The sequence below is a fragment of the Thalassophryne amazonica genome, chromosome 18, assembly GCF_902500255.1.
Source record: "Thalassophryne amazonica chromosome 18, fThaAma1.1, whole genome shotgun sequence".
Lineage (NCBI taxonomy): Eukaryota > Metazoa > Chordata > Actinopteri > Batrachoidiformes > Batrachoididae > Thalassophryne > Thalassophryne amazonica.
In genome coordinates, this window is record NC_047120.1 from 22312539 (window position 1) to 22331708 (window position 19170).

Sequence of the window (19170 nt, forward strand, 5' to 3'; positions counted from 1 at the left end):
TCATTGATGATATGGGGCTGCATGTCAGGTAAAGGCACTGGGGAGATGGCTGTCATTACATCATCAATAAATGCACAAGTTTACGTTGTTATTTTGGACACTTTTCTTATCCCATCAATTGAAAGGATGTTTGGGGATGATGAAATCATTTTTCAAGATGATAATGCATCTTGCCATAGAGCAAAAACTGAAAACATTCCTTGCTAGTCCGGATCTTAATCCAATTGAAAATCTTTGGTGGAAGTTGAAGAAAATGGTCCATGACAAGGCTCCAACCTGCAAAGCTGATCTGGCAACAGCAATCAGAGAAAGTTGGAGCCAGATTGATGAAGAGTACTGTTTGTCACTTATTACGTCTAGAGACTGCAAGCTGTTATAAAAGCCAGAGGTGGTGTAACAAAATACTAGTGATGTGTTGGAGCGTTCTTTTGTTTTTCATGATTCCATAATTTTTTCCTCAATTGAGTGATTCCATATTTTTTTTCCCTCTGCTTGGTCTAAAAAAGTAACCGTTACTGACTGCCACAATTTTTTTTCCCGATTTCTTATAGTGTTTCTTAAAGCCAGAAAGTTGCCATTTGAAATTACTTTAGTTTTGTGTCATTTCTGTGATGTGCTTTTTTTCTACAAAATTAAACAACTGAATGAACATCCTCCGAGGTCGGTGATTCCATAATTTTTGCCAGGGGCTGTATGTATATATATATATATATATATATATATATATATATATATATATATATATATATATATATATATATATATATATATATATATATATATGTTAGAGGTTTTATATGATGATATAAACGTAACATGGAAACAAATTTTGATGGACCCATGCATAAGCCTCCAGAATGCTTACTACACAGTTTCTGTAGGATTGATAACTATCTAGCAAATTAGTGCTTACCTGATTGCAGGATGTTTTTATATTTTCTCCTGACATCTTCCCAGGAACGTATATTGAAGCTGTAAATATAGACAAATGAATAATTAACTGGTCTAATATGATGACTGCACATACAGCGGGGAAAATAAGTATTTGATCCACTGTTGATTTTGCAAATATTCCCATCTACAAAGAATCGAGAGGTCTGTCATTTTTATCATAGGTACTCAATGGTGAGAGACAGAGCCAAAAAATAAAAAATAAAAATCCAGAAAATCACATTGTATGATTTTTTAAAAATTAATTTGCATGAAATAAGTATTTGATCACCTACAACCAGCAAGACCTCTGGCTCTCACAGACCTATTAGTTTTTCTTTACGATGCCCTGCCATTCTGCACTCATTACCTGTATTAATTGTGCCTGTTTGAACTTGTTACCTGCATAAAAGACACCTGTCCACACACTCAATCAATCACACTCCAACCTGTCCACCATGGTCAAAACCAAAGAGCTGTCTAAGGACACCAGGGACAAAATTGTAGACTTTCACATGGCTGGGATGGGCTACAGGACAATAGGCAAGCAGCTTGGTGAGAAGACAACAACTGCTGGCACAATTATTAGAAAAGCAAGAAACAACATAACTGTCAATCTCCCTCGGTCTGGGGCACCATGCAAGATCTCACTTCCTAGGGTAAGGATGATTCTGAGAAAGGTCAAGAATCAGCCCAGAACTACACGGGAGGACCTGGTCAATGACCTGAAGAGAGCTGGGACCACAGTTGCAAAGATTACATTAGTAACACACTACACCGTCATGGTTTAAAATCCTATAGGGCATGCAAGATCCCCTTGCTCGCACCAGCACATGTCTAGGCCTGTTTGAAGTTTGCCAATGACCATCTGGATGATCCAGAGGAGGCATGGGAGAAGGATGAGTGCAACCATAAGAACACTGTCCCAACTGTGAAGCATGGGGGTGGAAACATCTTACTTTGGGGTACTTTTCTGCAAAGGGGACAGGACGACTGCACTGTATTGAAGTGAGGATGGATGGGGTCATGTACAGTGGTCCCTCACGGACGTTAGGTTCTAAAAATCACCCGCGATAAGCGAAATCCGCGAAGTAGTCAGCGCTGTTTTTTGCAATTATAGACATTTTAAGGCTGTAAAACCCCTCACTACACACTTTATACACTTTTCTCAAACAGGCATTAACATTTTCTCTCCTGTGTAAACACTCTTTTTTCTTCTGTGTGAGAAAATTATAAACAGACACATGCAGAACACAATGCGCGTGCTCTCCCTTCGCTCACTGCCTCCGGAGGTACGGATGCGGGACCCGCAAAGAATCCAAGTCCTCTCTCGGTGGCCACGGAACTCTGCAGCTGGGGTCAACATCTGCATCAAAACAGCGAGCGTAGTCTCTGGACCTGTTGCCAGATTTGGCGCAGCCCCGCACAGCAGACAGGAGGGGGGTGCGAGTGGCCCGCTGCTGCGTTTACCAAGCCCACAGAAAGCGCATCGGAGGCAGTGAGAGCAATCGCGGTGATGCCGACCGGTGCCGCAACCGGCCCGCCTGATAGGACGCAGAACACAATGCGCTGTTTAAAAAAAAGCTTGCAAAATTGCACTAACAAAAATCCGCGAAATTGCGAGGCAGCGAAAGGTGAACCGTGTTATAGGGAAGGACCACTGTATCGTGAGATTTTAGCAAACAACCTGCTTCCCTCAGTAAGAGCATTGAAGATGCGTTGTGGCTGGGGCTTCCAGCATGACAATGACCCAAAACACACAGCCTGGGCAACTAAGGAGTGGCTCCATAAGAAGCATTTCAAGGTCCTGGAGTGGCCTAGCCAGTCTCCAGACTTGAACCCAATGGAAAACCTTTGGAGGGAGCTGAAGCTCATTGTTGCCAAGTGACAGCCCAAAAACCTGAAAGATCTGGAGAAGGAAGATCTGTATGGAGGAGTGGAGCAAAATCCCTGCTGTAGTGTGGGCAAACTTGGTCAAGAACTACAGGAAACGTCTGACCTCTGTAATTGCAATTACATTGGTAATTTGGTACAGAAACAAAGGTTTCTGTATCAAACATTAAGTTCTGTTTTTCTATTGTGTCAAATACTTATTTCATGCAATAAAATGCAAATTACTTATTTAAAAATCATACAATGTGATTTTCTGGATTTTTGTTTTTTAGAGTCTGTCTCTCACAGTTGAAGTGTATCTACGATAAAAATTACAGACCTTTATATGTGGGAAAACTTGCAAAATCAACAGTGTATCAAATACTCATTTTCCCCACTATCCATACAACTACAAAAAAAAGCAGTGAATTTCTTTCTTACGAACATTTTCTTAGTTATAGCATAGCCCTAGTATGCCTAATTTTTTGTAGTAGTGGCCCCTAAAAATGAAAAATTAAAAGGCAGAGGCAAACAGAAAAGCATTTCGTTATGGGGCTAGGTTGCAGACTATCATATGAAAAATCAAGCCCAAGAAGACGTGAAAGGCTATTATGGTCTAGACTTCATAAGCAGGCAGAACTACCTACCAGTATTTGTAAGAACAGCTAATTTGACGTACTACCAAATTTTTTCACCAACTTTGAGGTTGTCATGTTGCCTAATCCAAATTCAAACTGTTCTAAAAACATCATGAATGATAAGTAGAGATAATTAACAAAATTCACTCCTTACAAAATATACTTACACTGAGTTTCAGTAAAATCCGAGGTCAAACTGGTTGTCAAAATCAGCGGTGCGTCAAATTAGCCCTCTCTACTATACCACAGAACTCAGTAACAAGACATGAAAGAACCCCGCTTGTGTGAGTTGTGTTGGACTAACTTGGAAATTTCCATGCTAAAAACGGTAGCTAATCATCAGAAGATCTCCCAACAAATTGTGAAACTTACATTCCAACTTCTGAAAATCGTTTTTATTTCTAACAACTTGGAGAGCGAGCGAAGAAAGATCTACCTATTGAGGGATGCTGCAATCTCCTCCCAAGCTCGTCTTTTAGCAGCTAGGGCTGATGTTGTTCCTTTGGAACACTCAAGAGCACCCCTACGTCGGTCGTATTCCTCCAAAAGGAGAGCTTCTTCTGCTTTGGAGAACGTAGGGGCCTTTTTCCGGGAGCACTTCTCTGGTGTGGCGGACTCAGCCATGGTTGTAGCAGAGGACCAGCCTAGGGATCATAAAATGAACAAAATGAGCTGCATGCCTCTTGATGAAACCGTCTCATGGATGTCTTGTCTGGTCAAAATTGAGTTTTGGGGATCTGTCCGACTTTGACCGGGCATATAAAAGCCATGAAAAGAACAATGAACATGTGAGTGCATGTGCAAGGTTAAGCTGGCCATTGAGAGGACACTGGTCAAGTCTCTGGAAAAGATGCCAACTTGGTGCGATAGGATCACAGACCACTTTCTTGAAAATGCTCCCAAATACACCACATGGCCCTGAGACCACACCCTTTAGTGTTAAACAGATTAACACTGTATGCGTGCTGATGGAAGGTCATTAGCTCTGCAAATCACAGTTATACAGCTAGACAAATATTTCAGGTTACAATGGTAACTCAGAAGATTGCATAAAAGACGTAAAGATCAGTAACAGCAATGAATGTAAACCACAAAACATGCAAGAAATGGCATTAACGGTTAGTTTTTTGGAAGCAAACATGCTACCTAGTGCATGCTGAGAAAATCCCAACTTCCGCTCCCCCACCATACAACATTATGTTAACTGAAACAAGGAAATACTATAAATGTGTTTTATTTACAGTGTAAGAAATGAACAATGGAAATGTTCATGTAATTTCACCAAGCAAATACCAAGAAATGGGTTGCAGTTTGTCTTTCGACTTCAGTTTCAAAATCCATGATGGTGTATATCGCAAAATATCATCATGCAGAAGCTCAGCGTCCAGGCCAGCCCACAGCTCCATTCACCCCCAGAGACACTGAGCGTCCAGGGCGGCACAAAATCATGGCATTTATCCAATGACCATCGAGTTTTGAGGGAATGGGAAAAAAAAAAACTTCCGTGCAATCCCAATGAAGTGAACTGACGTTCAGCTTCTACAGGCAAATGCACTTAACATAGTCCATATAAGAAAACGATTTCTTTAAATGTATGGCACTGACGCTACAGGAATATATGAGAAGTTATCAAAATCGAGTCAGTCGATTTGTGATAAGTAGCTGATTCTGAATGAACTCATCTTTGAGATGAATGTGTTCCAACGCATTTGTAGTCAATGAAATCTTACCACAAATGTACATATTTGACGATTTCATTTTTTACATTTTAGGGGAAGCTGAGCTTGCCTTGCAGTCTTTGCAAAATCACCTATGGTGAAATCTCCGCCCCCTCTGTTGCCGTGTTCAATCCAAGCAAAAGCAACACAATGCATAGAACAACACTACCATGTACTGGATGGCAGTGTGAATAGCAAGCTACATACAGTTGTATACATGCAAAAGTTTGGGCACCCCTAATAATTTTCATGATTTTCATTGATTGTCTGGATCAGAAATTTAAGTTAAACATATCATATAGCAGACAAACACACTGATATTTGAGAAGTGAAATGAAGTTTATAGGATTTACAGAAAGTGTGCAATAATTCTTTCAACAAAATTGGGCAGGTGCATAAATTTGGGCACCCCAACAGAAAAAAAATACATCAATATTTAGTAGATCCTCCTTTTGCAGAAATAACAGCCTCTAAATGCTTCCTATAGCTTCCAGTGAGAGTCTGGAATATGGTTGAAGGTATTTTGGACCATTCTTCTTTACAAAACATCTCAGGTTTGTTGGTTTCTGAGCATGGACAGCCCGCTTAAAATCACACCACAGATTTTCAATAATATTCAGGTCTGGGGACTGAGATGGACATTCCAGAACCTTGTACTTGTTCCTCTGCATGAATGCCTTAGTAGATTTTGAGCAGTGTTTAGGGTCATTGTCTTGTTGAAAGATCCTGCCCCGGAGCAACTTCAACTTTGTCACTGATTCATGAACGTAATTTTTTAAAGAATCTTACCATTTTCAAGTATTTGGAATCCAAGGTCCATAATGCTCACTGGATTCATGACGTCAACTGCTGCTGGAATAAAAATGTTCATTGATATAATGAACCTCTTTAACAGAACACTAACTCATCCATTTTTACACTGAAAGAGGTAGGACTACTTACAGAGAGCACCCTCTTTTCCTGACGCGAGGACGATGATGGTGTCCTGGGCCTCATTCAGGCTGATGGTCTTCTCTTCAGTCTCTGTGAGGACTTGTGTAGGGCTACCACCAGTACCAGCACTGATGTCTCTCTTTTTTTTCCCTGAACATATAAAAAATGAGACTTAATTATTCCATTTTTAAAATTTAGGCTTTTGTCAAAAATAACTGTGAATTAAAAATTGATCTCATTCATATTAAACTAGATATCCGTGACAAAACCCATCAAAGGACAAGGCATTTTTAATGCAAATAAAGTGCTGTTGATTCACTACAATTTTAATTTTTTTCTTAAAAGATTCATTGATTTATTCAAATTTTTAATAAGGAAATAATTATAAAAAGAAAAGCATATTCACTGAGCTGAGATGCTGAATAGTTCTGAGATTTTCAATTTATTTTATTTATTTATATTGCGCCAAATCACGACAAAGCTGCCTCAAGGCGCTTCACACAAGTAAGGTCAAACCTTACCAACCCCTAGGGCAAGCACAAAGGTGACAGTGGTAAGGTAAAACTCCCTCTGAAGATTTGAGGAAGAAACCTCAAGCAGACCAGACTCAAAGGGGTGACCCTCTGCTCGGGTCATGCTACCGACACAATTGACAAAACAAATATACAGGAAATTTTGGGAGTCCATGCTGGTGTCCAGGATGGGAGGCTTGCAGAAGAAGACACCCAGTCCCACTTCTGAATGGAGCCACACCTCAAATGGAGAGAGAAATAAAAAACACAACAGAATCAGGCAGTAGAAAGACAACAAATACGAGGTCTATTAGATAATAAACCGACCCTTTTATTTTTTTTACTATATGGATTTGAATGACGTGCGATTACACCAATCATGCTTGAACCCTCGTGCGCATGCGTGAGTTTTTTCACGCGTGTCGGTGACGTCATTTCCCTGTGGGCAGGCCTTGAGTGAGATGTGGTCCCGCCCTCTCGGCTGAATTCCTTTGTTTCACACGCTGCTCGAGACGGCGCGCGTTGCTTTATCAAAATTTTTTCTGGACCTGTGAGGACTATCCGAGTGGACACTATCGAGAAATTAAGCTGGTTTTCGGTGAAAAGTTAACGGCTGATGAGAGATTATGGGGTGTTTCTGTCGGTGTAAGGACTTCCATGGAGCGGGACGTCATGCAGCGCTTCCAGGCGCCGTCGTCAGCCTGTTCGACCTGAAACATCCTAATTTAAGGCTTAATTCACCCAGGACGTCGTGAGAGAACAGAGAAGATTCAGAAGAGGCCGGCATGAGGACTTTATGCAGACATTCCACTGTTTAAGGACATTTTTTAAATGAAAGACGTGCGCGCAAATTCGCCGAGTCGTTTCCGTGACGACTCAGCAAATCTGTGTGCGCCGCAACAGGAAAAACACCTCCATGTTGAAAACCATTTGTAAAATTCAGGCGGCTTTTGATGGCTTTCAACAAGTGAGTAACTGAGAAATTGTTTAATAGCTTGGGCATGTTCCAACTTGTCCGTTAAGGTTTCCAACGGAGGTGTTTTTCCTGTCGCGACCCCTCGCGGTCGGGTCCGGCCCGACATGCGACTCTGTCCGCACGTTCTTTCATTACAAAATGTCCGTTAACAATGGAATGTCCGAATAAACTCCTCATGCCGACTTCTTCTGAAAGTTCTCTGTTCTCTGATGACTTACTGGGTCAACAGAGCCTGAAATGTGGAAGTTTTCAACTTGAAACGGCGAGACGCTGCCGCCTCGAAGCACAGATCGCCGTCAGGTGCCGTGGGCCATCCTTACGGCGACACTACCAGACCAAATCTCTCATCAGCCGTTAAACTTTTTACCGAAAACCAGCTGAATTTATCGAATGGTGTCCACTCAGTTGTGCCTTACAGTTTTGAAAAAATTTTGATCAAACAAAGCAGCAGTCTCTGAGCCATTCCTAAACAATGAAAAAAATCGACGAGAGGGTGGGCGACTCCTCACTCAAAGACTGCCCACAGGCGAATGACGTAACCGACAGGCATGAAAAAACTCTCGCATGCCCACGAGGGTTCAAGCATGTCTGATGTAATCACACGTGATTCAAATCCATATGGTTTTTGAAAAAAATAATAAGGTCGGATACTTTTCTAATAGACCTCATATAGTACAATTATTATAATTTATGCTTTTCAATCTTCTCTTTAATTCAACATGAGAAGCTGATACTCAAATTATTAATTATATTAGGTAAGCTTCCAGAAGGCTTACTGCACAGTTTCTGTAACATTGATAACTACCTAGCAAATTAATGCTTACCTGATTGCAGGATATTTTTATATTTTCTCCTGACATCTTCCCAGGAGCGTACAGCATTTACATTGAAGCTGTAAATGTAGACAAATTAATAACTGGTCTGATACAATGACTAGACATACATACAAATACAAAAAAGCAGTGAATTTTTTTCCTTCATTAACGTTTCCTTAGTTATAGCATAGGCTTAGTGGGCTTAATTTCTTTGTAGTAGTGGCCCCTAAAAATGAAAAATTAAAAGCCAAGACAAATAGAAAGGCATTTCGTTATGGGGCTGGGTTGCTGACAATCACATGAAATATCAAGCCCAAGAAGATGTAAAAAACTATTATGTCCTATAAAGTATTTGTAAGTATAGGTAATTTGATGCACTGGCGAATGTTTTCGCCAACTTTGAGGTTGTCATGTTGCCTAATACAAACTCAAACTGTTCTAAAAACTTTATGAATGATAAGTAGAGGTCATCAAATGTACTTACACTTAGCAGATAGTTTTTTGTAAATATCTGAGGTCAAACTCTGGTTGTCAAAATCTGAGGTTCGTCAAATTACCCAACTCTACTACACCACATAACTCAGCAACAAGACATGAAATAACCCCCTGGAGAGCTCCCAACAAATTGTGAAACTTACATTAAAACTTCTGCGAGAATGGTTTTATTTATAATAAGTCAGAGAGAGAGAGCAAAGAAAGACCTACCTATTGAGGGACACTGCAATCTCCTTCCAAGCCCGTCTTTTGGCAGCTAGGACCGATTTTGTTCCTTTGGAACGCTCAAGAACACCCCTACGTCGCTCATATTCCCCCAAAAGGAGAGCTTCCTCCGCTTTGGAGAACGTAGGTGCCTTTTTCCGGGAGCACTTCTCCTCTGGTGTGGCGGACTCGGCCATGGTTTTACCAGACGACCAACCTATGTATCATAAAATGAGCACAATGAGCTGCATGATTAGGGGAAAAGGTAATTTTCAGCAATACTGAGTCTTTTCTTGCTAGCTGCTGAGCTGAAGCCAGGCAAAAGCTATTACATGGAATTAAACTTTTCCCACACTTGAGATGTGAATTGTGCAAAAGTGACAATACAATGTCCCTAGTGGGTCACAGATCCACAGCATGTGACTGAAGTAAACAAAACTCTCACGCATTGGAGGCGTGTGTTGGCAAGGGCACTCTTGAGGCCGCTTATGCCCATGAAAATTGTTTGCTAACGTTAGAAGGCTAATCTACATGTTTAGCTGTCAATGTGCAGGCTTGGGGAGTAACGGAATACATGTAACGACGTTACGTAATTAGGATACAAAAAAAGGTAACTGTATTCCGCTACAGTTACAGAAAAAAAAAAAAAGACGTATTCAGATTACAGGTATAAGAGGTCTATTAGATAATAAACCGACCCTTTTATTTTTTTTTTTAAATATATTGATTTGAATGACGTGCGATTACACCAATCATGCTTGAACCCTCGTGCGCATGCGTGAGTTTTTTCACGCGTGTCGGTGACGTCATTTCCCTGTGGGCAGGCCTTGAGTGAGATGTGGTCCCGCCCTCTCGGCTGAATTCCTTTGTTTCACACGCTGCTCAAGACGGCGCGCGTTGCTTTATCAAAAATTTTTCTGGACCTGTGAGGAATATCCGAGTGAACACTATTCGAGAAATTAAGCTGGTTTTCTGTGAAAAGTTTAACGGCTGATGAGAGATTATGGGGTGTTTCTGTTGGTCTAAGGACTTCCCACGGAGCGGCACGCCATGCAGCGCTTCCAGGCGCCATCGTCGGCCTGTTTCGACCTGAAAACATCCTAATTTAAGGCTTAATTCACCCAGGACGTCGTGAGAGAACAGAGAAGATTCAGAAGAGGCCGGCATGAGGACTTTATGCGGACATTCCACCATTTAAGGACATTTTTTTAATGAAAGACGTGCGCGCAAATTCGCCAAGTCGTTTCCGTGATGACTCGGCAAATCTGTATGCACCGCAACAGGAAAAACACCTCCGTGTTGAAAACCATTTGTAAAATTCAGGCGGCTTTTGATGGCTTTCAAAAAAGTGAGTAACTGAGAAATTGTTTAACAGCTTGGGCATGTTCCAACTTGTCCGTTAAGGTTTCCAACGGAGGTGTTTTTCCTGTCGCGACCCCCCGCGGTCGGGTCCGGCCCGACATGCGACTCTGCCCGCACATTCTTTCATTACAAAATGTCCGTTAACAATGGAATGTCCGAATAAACTCCTCATGCTGACTTCTTCTGAAAGGTCTCTGTTCTCTGACGACTTACTGGGTCAACAGAGCCTCAAATGTGGAAGTTTTCAACTTGAAACGGTGAGACGCTGCCGCCTCGAAGCGCAGATCGCCGTCAGGTGCCGTGGGCCGTCCTTACGGCGACACTACCAGAAAAAAATCTCTCATCAGCCGTTAAAATTTTTACCGAAAACCAGCTGAATTTATCAAATGGTGTCCACTCAGTTGTGCCTTACAGTTTTTAAAAAATTTTGATCAAACAAAGCAGCAGTCTCTGAGCCATTCCTAAACAATGAAAAAATCGACGAGAGGGTGGGCGGACTCCTCACTCAAAGACTGCCCACAGCGCAATGACGTAACCGACAGGCGTGAAAAAACTCTCGCATGCCCACGAGGGTTCAAGCATGTCTGATGTAATCACACGTGATTCAAATCCATATGGTTTTTGAAAAAAATAATAAGGTCGGATACTTTTCTAATAGACCTCATATTTAGTAAAAATGGGGATTACTTCGCAGGATTACAATTTTAATTTTTTGTATATAATATTTTTCTGTCTTTGAAATGAAAACGTCCCTTCATGGACAGCGACATGACATCTCCTAACCGGGCAAAATATTGATGAAGTTCACGGATGTTAATGCATTTTCAATGGACATCCACGACTGCACACACTCAGAAAAATGCGTGTAAAAAAAATGCCATTTTGACCTGGATATTGAGCCAATAAAATTAAATTACATTAATTATGTCAGGAAAGTATTAAAACTGACTCTGACACACACACATTCCCAAATATTAGGGTGAAAGTTACCACAGATCTGCGCTGTTCCACCTGCTGAGCTGAGGCGTCCTGCTGCAGCTGCTGTTCAACGCAGCTCCTAAAACCATTACAATACATTTATATACTTGTATATTATATTTTTACACATCCTTCATTTGACCGAGTTTCATTCATGAAGTCAGTGGTGTGGGTACACATCTCTATGTGTGGGTGTGACGCGGGACATTATAATCTCATTATTTTAAGGTGCAAATAAAAAAAATCCCCAGTCTTGTCGAACAATTTAATCACTAACGACAAGTATTTTAACTAGACATTGGTCTAGCAGTGGAAAATATCAACTAGACATAAGTGAAGAGTTAATGGTCCGTGTCATCGGGCGACACAGGTACAGCAGGAAACATACAGCTGTTTATCATCCAAATATCACGGACAAAGTGACAAGAAGAACAAAAAACACTTACTTATGGAAGGAAATATTGTCTCCCTTGTTCCTCCGTTTCTGGCTTTGCCAACATGCGCAGCTTTCCGGCATATTCCACCTGTTTCTTGAACTTCTATGTATGCAAATCACTAACTTGCCCGGAATTAAAATGGCGACCACGCCTCCTTACTGACAGTATTTACTTAATGGTTTTCATTATGCTGTTGTTCTTATTTTGAAAGTTCAATAAGTGGACTGATATGTTAAACATGGTGCGAATTTACTGAACAAGTAGTAGACTTGTATATTGTTCTGCAAGCCACTTTAATTACAAATTCATCCACACATGCCTGAGTTTTTCATTATCCCTTCATTTGTTTGGCATTTGTTGTTGAAAATTTAGGTGAACACTGGGTGTGTTTAAAACATATTGTGGTGCTCTTAATTCATAATGTGAAGTAAAACAGAGCATGCCATGTAAAAGAAACAGTTTTATTTTTGCTTATAAACTGTACTATGTAGTCAAGACTATTTATATTTAGTTTCTTTTGTCTGTATTAGCATATCTGATATTGGAGTAATCCAGAAGTAATTGAAAGTAATCAATTACATTACTTTAATATTATGGTACTTGGTTACGTTACTGATTACGTTTTTCAACAGGTAACTATTAACTGTATCGGAATCATTTTTAAAGTAACCCTCCCAACCCGTCAATGTGAACAGAGAATAGATGGCTTAATGTTGGGTGACTACCCTACTCGACTAAGTAAGTTTAGTAGACTATAAGATGAGACTGCATTTTGAAACTGGGCCCAGGGTGGTCCCAAACACCTTTAGAAGAGGACAAGCAAGTTGATGGATGCGTCAAGCTGGTAGGTGCTCTAACCTTCATTCGGAGTTAACAAATACTCACAAATGAACTCTGATTCAAGGAAGCGGCGGGCACCTAGTGTCTAGCAGCATTAAAAGAGCGGTGAGCACTCTGGTGCTTAGCAGTGATAATGGAGCTGTGGAGTTTGGCTTCATAACAAGAAGAAAAGTGTAAAAAAAGGTTGTTGAGGATAAGTGCTTTGATATGGTAAAATGATTTTGGTATTGATCAGTGTATTCTTGTGTGTTACCGAGGAAATGCACCCAAGGAGGAGGAGAGGACTGGTAGGGGCATGGTGGGGAGAGTCACAAGGAGAGGTTTGAGGATGGAGGGGAGCAGGATGACATTTGCTACAAATGTAGCAAACCTGGACATTTGGGCAAGAAAGTGCAGGAGAGGAGGAGGTGACAGAGAACCCAGACTGGATCAAGAACATGCTCCGACATGACTCCTTAACAAAAGCGTCATGCACATGCGGCACACAAACATACATAAACATAGAAAGTATTTAGCTTATTCACTTTTGAAAGAAAATGAGACACAAGAAGCATTTTTTTGTAGAACATTGAGGATAGATGACCATAATGAGAGACAATGACAGCCAGACAGACACCTCACGATGGCATTAGGTTATCCAGGCCTTACGGTAACAAGCCACTTGAAGCCACTAAAAGCCACTTGATTCAAAAGCTCTCAAATTTGTTTGCAAATCTCTGAAAAGTGGGTGTTGTAACCTCACAGCCTGCAACGTAAGTGCACATGTACATATGCCGAAATTTCAAAATAAGGATTCAAATGTTCCAAACTAATGCTTCCAAGTACTCAAACCTTTGCCCCACCACCACCACAAAAACACCAGTTTTCAGATCCAATTTACAAGGTTTCAAACCTGGAAAACAGAATAATGCACCAGCACAAGAGAGACAAATTGAAAATGCCCAGTGGTGTCAAAAGTACACACATTTGTTACTTAAGTAGAAGTATAGATACTGCAGTTTAAAAACACTCTGGTAAAAGTTGAAGTATCAACTCGACCTCTTTACTCAAGTAAAAGTGAAAAAGTATGTGCTCCAAAACCTACTTAAAGTATAAAAGTATAAAGTAACCTTAAAAAAAAGAAAAAAAAAAAAGGTAGATGCCACTATATGAATTGAAAGCTTAATTTAAAAACTGATTTGTTCTACATGTGGCCCAAAACCCAAAATTACCCCCCAACACCACCTGCATGAAAATGTTTCAATTCTAGAAGCTCTGAAATGCAATCTGGGACTATTCCAGACAATGAACTGCAGTGAGTGCAGCATCCATTTAGTGAAGGAAAAAAAATAAAAAACCCCACAACTTTCCTTGTTCAAATTCATTCCAGTAGTATTCTGCTCTTACTAGGATACAGCAGTTTTCTAGTTTGGCAGATAGTTCTGGAGGAAATCACTGAAGAAATTAACACATTGAAAATATGGTTTGACCGAAACAAACTGTCATTAAACTTAAATAAGACAGGGATGAATGGAGGTGTGAGAGTCACTAGGTGTTCACAGGAAACACTTATTTATTTCTGTATGTATGTATTTATTTATGTATGTTCATTGTTAGTTGCTTTTATATTTTCTCTTGTGTTTCTATTCAGGTTCTTTTTGCCTCTTTCTCTAAAATTGTATATAATAATCATTAGATTATTAATATATAAACAAAAATAAATTTAAGAAATATTACAATTTGAAAACAAATGCACCCGAACGTGATGACGGCTGCAGTTGCTTAATGCTATGTTTTAACATTGAAAATGCCATAGACATGCTAATGCGTTAGCATCGCTCCCGTTTTTAAGTTATAAAATACATCAGCTGTTTCAGAAGACCATAACAGGTCGGTTTAACATAGAAACGGTAAATAATACTCACAGAAGTATGCTCTTTAGGGTTTTAGTGGGGGAAAATTAAACAAAAGAAAGAATAAACGAAGCAATAGGTCGAAGGATTGCTTCAATCTGCGAACCACTGCTTCGATTGGTTCACGGTTCAAAGCAAAGCCACGCTGCAGAAAAGTTGATTACAGGCGCACATGATGTGAAATATATATATATAAACATTAAACTGAAGCCAAGAGTAACGAGGCTGTTTTAAAAATGTAAGGAATAGAAAGTACAGATACTTATGTGAAAATGTAATGAGTAGAAGTCAGAAGTAGGCAGAAAAACAAGTAATGGAGTAAAGTATAGATACCTAAAAAGTATACTTAAGTACAGTAACGAAGTATTTGTACTTTGTTACTTGACACCTCTGAAAATGCCCAAAAAATGTGTTTGCCATATGGGTGATTCTATGGTAACGGAATTACGACGACGGGAAACTCTGGCCACATTTTAGCTCCCCATTGTAATTCCGTTACCACAGAATCGCCCATATAGAAAAAATAGTGTTTGCGAACATTTAAATTATGTTTTAATCGGTCAAAATATTATCCAAGTCTTCAAAAATATTCATTAGATTGCACCTTTTCATACCTTCAAACTTAGGAATTACATGAAATCCATCTGTCAGCATCAGTGTGAGAAAAGTCAGAACCCTTACCATCAGTATGTGGTTGTACATCTGAGTTGCTGGCTGGTTGCGATGCTCCACAGTCCTCTCCGTTAGCTCCTATTTTCAGTGTTCTGTGCTCAGTGGAAAAACTCGCGAGAAGCTCCACTTCTGTACTCTCATCTCTCTTGCTTTGATGAAGTAGTGGTAACTGTGGTTTTTCTTCAGAGTCACTCTTCACAAAGAACACAGTGAAAGAAATGTTAATAAACAGCCTCCCCCATCGCATGCAGCTGCTTTCCCACCTGACTTACCCAGAGTTCCTCCTGTTCCTCTTTAATGTTAGGAGGCTCTGAGTCCTTTTGGACGAGACATTGATTCCATTCCTGCTGCTTAGGGAGAACATCTTTACTCACTATGGATTGCTGCATGTCTGCAAGGAATAATTTAAATAGATAAAATTACAAATAACATTAATTATAATAAAGATAAAGCCGTATACTGGTGTGTGTGTATGTTATGTACAACAGCATGTTGTTGGACTGAGGAAATCAACTCAGCTCTGGGATCATGTGCCGCTGTTGCACGTTGCTGCATCCACCACACTACAGAACTGCACTGGGTCCTGTTTGGTAACCAAGCGGCAACCTGAGACCGCAAAAAATGAAGCCTATGCGAAAGTGAAGTCCATTGACTGGTCGCTTGAGGCTGGCTCAAAAACAGAGCACATTCTCACAGGCCTGTGTGTTAAAATGTCCAACATTAGAGCAGAAATAAACATGTTCACTACCTGGTAGAAGCCTCAGTACGTGATCATGAGACTATATACTTGTACATGTATTTTCTATTGTAGGGTGACCATATTTTGATTCCTGAAAACCAGGACAATCGGCCCGGCAATGAGATACTCAAACGATACTCAAAGTTACTCAAAGATGGCTTATAATTTCAATACATTTAAAGTATGCTTCCTCTGTATGGATAGAAAATTGTTATATTACAAAATACTATCTACAACCAAACACAAATTCAGATAGGCTTCTCAGAGGTTACTCAACATGTTTTATTATGCCTAAAACAATACCTCTTTGATTAGACAAATATTTGGCTTTTGGATCTGTAGTTGTTGTGATGTTTCACAGTATGAAATGCCAACACACCACCCACTGTTTTTCCAGGTCTAACAAAGAACTCTGTCAACTTTGCTGAAGTACTCTCACCTCGCACAGCTTTTTTGTTTTTCGGTGTAGGACACCGACAGTGTCCAAACATATGTGCCAGATTTGCACACAGTGCACTCAGCCTCCCAATTTTTTCTGCAACTCAAACGTACACTTGCACTTCAGCATTTTGCAGGCAGACGTAACGCTGCTTGAATGGCTGTTCACCAAGCTGTCTGCTCGCTCATTTGAGAGAGAAGACACCCCGCCTACACGGCAGCCTCTCAGGGATTATGTCACGTGCAGCAGAGGGCCCTAATGCCGGTGCTGCTGACCGAACCGCCCCCCCTAAAAATCGGTTCATCCTGCCTTCACTGTGCATGCATCATTTCGTCTGAGACTGACTATCTACACCAAAAGCGATCAAAGGGAATAATGTGATTATTAACCATCAGATGACAAAGTAAAACCTCTTAAATCATTCTAAAGTGAGTTTCATGCAGAAACAAGGTGATAATCGGTGAAGTCGCTACTGACGCTCCGAAATGACATAGGCGCAGCAACATATCAGACTGCTCTGATCGCTTCCCCCATCTTTTATTATTAAATAATGCTGAATTTGTGGAAATTATTGTTGTACAAAAGCTTCAGCTGTCGCTGAGATAGATGATGGCTGGAGTGCAGTTTTAAGCAGAAACACGGGTGATAATCGGTGAAACACTGCTGATGCTCAGAAATGACACATGCACAGTGAAGGCAGGGCGGACCGATTGTTAGGCGGGACTGTTCAGTCGGCAACCCCGGAGTCAGGGGCTCAGCACTCGACTAGACTGAGCACTCCTCTATAACTAGTCTGCGCATGCGCAAACCCGGTGTTGCAGTGTGATCTGTTCTGTCACGTCGGAGTGTTAGCAGCAATTAGATTATTGCAACATTTCTGCTTAAAACTGACTTTAGAACAATTTAAGAGGTTTTACTTTGTCATCTGATGGTTAATAATAACATTATTCTGTTTGATCGCTTTGGGTGTCGAGTCAGACTCAGAGTCAGTCTCAGACGCACTGGTGTTGCGCTCTGATCGCTCACCTGTCTTTTATTATGAAATAACACTGAATTTATGTGTAAATGATTGTTGCACAAAAGCTTCAGATATCTGTCACTGAGGCAGATGATGACTGGAGTGTAGTTTTAAGCAGAAACAAGGCGATAATCGGTGAATCGATGCTGATGCTCCGAAATGATGCATGCAGTGAAGGCACGGGGAGTGCTCAGAAAGGGGAGGGCTGAGCTCCTCACACCCGGACAATTTAACGGCCCAATGAAAAACAATGAAAACCAGGACATTTTCATCACTTTCTAAAAAAAACAAAAACAAAAGACGGCCAGGACAGGACGTGAAAACAGGACATGTCCTGGGAAAACAGGAGGTTTAGTCTCTGATACGTAGGTTCTTAAAACTCCTCACAAGGATTAATACGGTGTCATGGTCTGAGTTTGCGCCGGTCTCATTTTACCACGCGCATGCTCAAATCGATTTTTTTTTTCGCGGTCAACTTCCGGGAGGTCTAGAATTACGATTTCTTGCTGCGATCTTCAACCGAGCAGACGTATTTTGAAATAACTGTATTTTCCACACACTTTTGATTCAGAAAACTTTAAGTGGGACATAAATTCAGACTTGCAGGCTGGAAATTTCAGACTAGCTAGGTAACTAGTAACCAGAATTATAATGGTTAAATCAATAAGCATCAACAGAAAGTGACAGGATTTACTTGTGGTTCCAATTTAAAAAATTATTTAATATATTTGCTTGGCAAATTTGGACCAGGGTCAATAACACACAAGTCTCAATATACCAAGATGATAAAATCAGACTGGTGGTAAGTTCAGACTGTGACTGCTACAGTCTAATTTTACCTGGTAAATTCAGACTGGTAGCAATCTCAGACCGTGACAACGGCTACGTATGACCACTCCATAAACATAAAGTTTAGTGAACAAACCTGTTCTGTATCAGCGAACTTTAGGCTTTCAAACAGCATCCAGCACTTTGACTCGTTTCTTCTCTTCTTTTAAATCACTAATTTATTATTTTTACTATTTTGTTATAACTCGAATATCTCTTCATTAGCAGCAGTTAGCCGCTGTTTCACTAAACAAACCTAGCTGTTGGACTTTTTGCGCTAACTCCGCATTTCTTCCGGGGTTTTTTCGTTCTTTCGCGCGTCTAGAGAAACGTATTAAAAGTTTACAGCGTGAAGTCCGATCTGATCCGAGGAGAGTTTTCAACGTTTACAGCTAACTTGCTTTAGCTTCGGAAGCTAACAGACGTGCGTCTTCTTCTTACTCCTCTTGTTTGGTTTATTGGTGGTTGGCAAACCTAGAGGTGCGTTACCGCCACCAACTGGGCTGGAGACAGCAAACTGACAATAAATAAATAAAATAAAATAAAGAACAGTCACCACCGCCAGGCGTCCCATCACTCAGTGCAACCAAATAATGCCCAGAAACCTTTCAGCTGATTTCACAATTATTTTCATCTCCCCTGCTCACCTTGTCACCTGTGCCAAATCATACCAACCATAAACAAGACAAAATGTTAACCAAAAGTGCATCCACCATTCCAGCACGATAAGAATCAGAGGCCATGGGGGGCAGTGGCGCCGAAGGAGGTGAGTTTAAATACTTAGGGTCAACTGTCCAAAGTAATGGAGAGTGTGGTGGAGAAGCGAAGAAGAGAGTGCAGACAGGGTGGAGTGGGTAGAGAAGGTGGCAGGA

General features: G+C 40.7%; 1 protein-coding gene across 3 annotated transcripts in view; it reads right to left on the bottom strand.

The window, feature by feature from the left end:
- LOC117531192 overlaps nt 1-18757 on the bottom strand; it is a 42435-nt gene extending 23678 nt beyond the window's left edge. For 2 of the 3 annotated variants that reach the window (XM_034194235.1, XM_034194234.1), the window contains exons 1-9: nt 18396-18757; nt 15547-15665; nt 15284-15467; nt 9100-9310; nt 8404-8471; nt 6101-6241; nt 5948-6010; nt 3877-4084; nt 914-972 (exon numbers count right to left, since the gene is read on the bottom strand). In XM_034194235.1, the coding sequence (XP_034050126.1) occupies nt 914-972; nt 3877-4084; nt 5948-6010; nt 6101-6241; nt 8404-8471; nt 9100-9310; nt 15284-15467; nt 15547-15663 (1051 nt within the window). In that variant the 5' untranslated portion in view covers nt 15664-15665; nt 18396-18757. The remainder of the gene's footprint in view (nt 1-913; nt 973-3876; nt 4085-5947; nt 6011-6100; nt 6242-8403; nt 8472-9099; nt 9311-15283; nt 15468-15546; nt 15666-18395) is intronic. The other variant, XM_034194236.1, reaches the window with a different exon arrangement.
- Nucleotides 18758-19170: the final 413 nt, after the last annotated feature.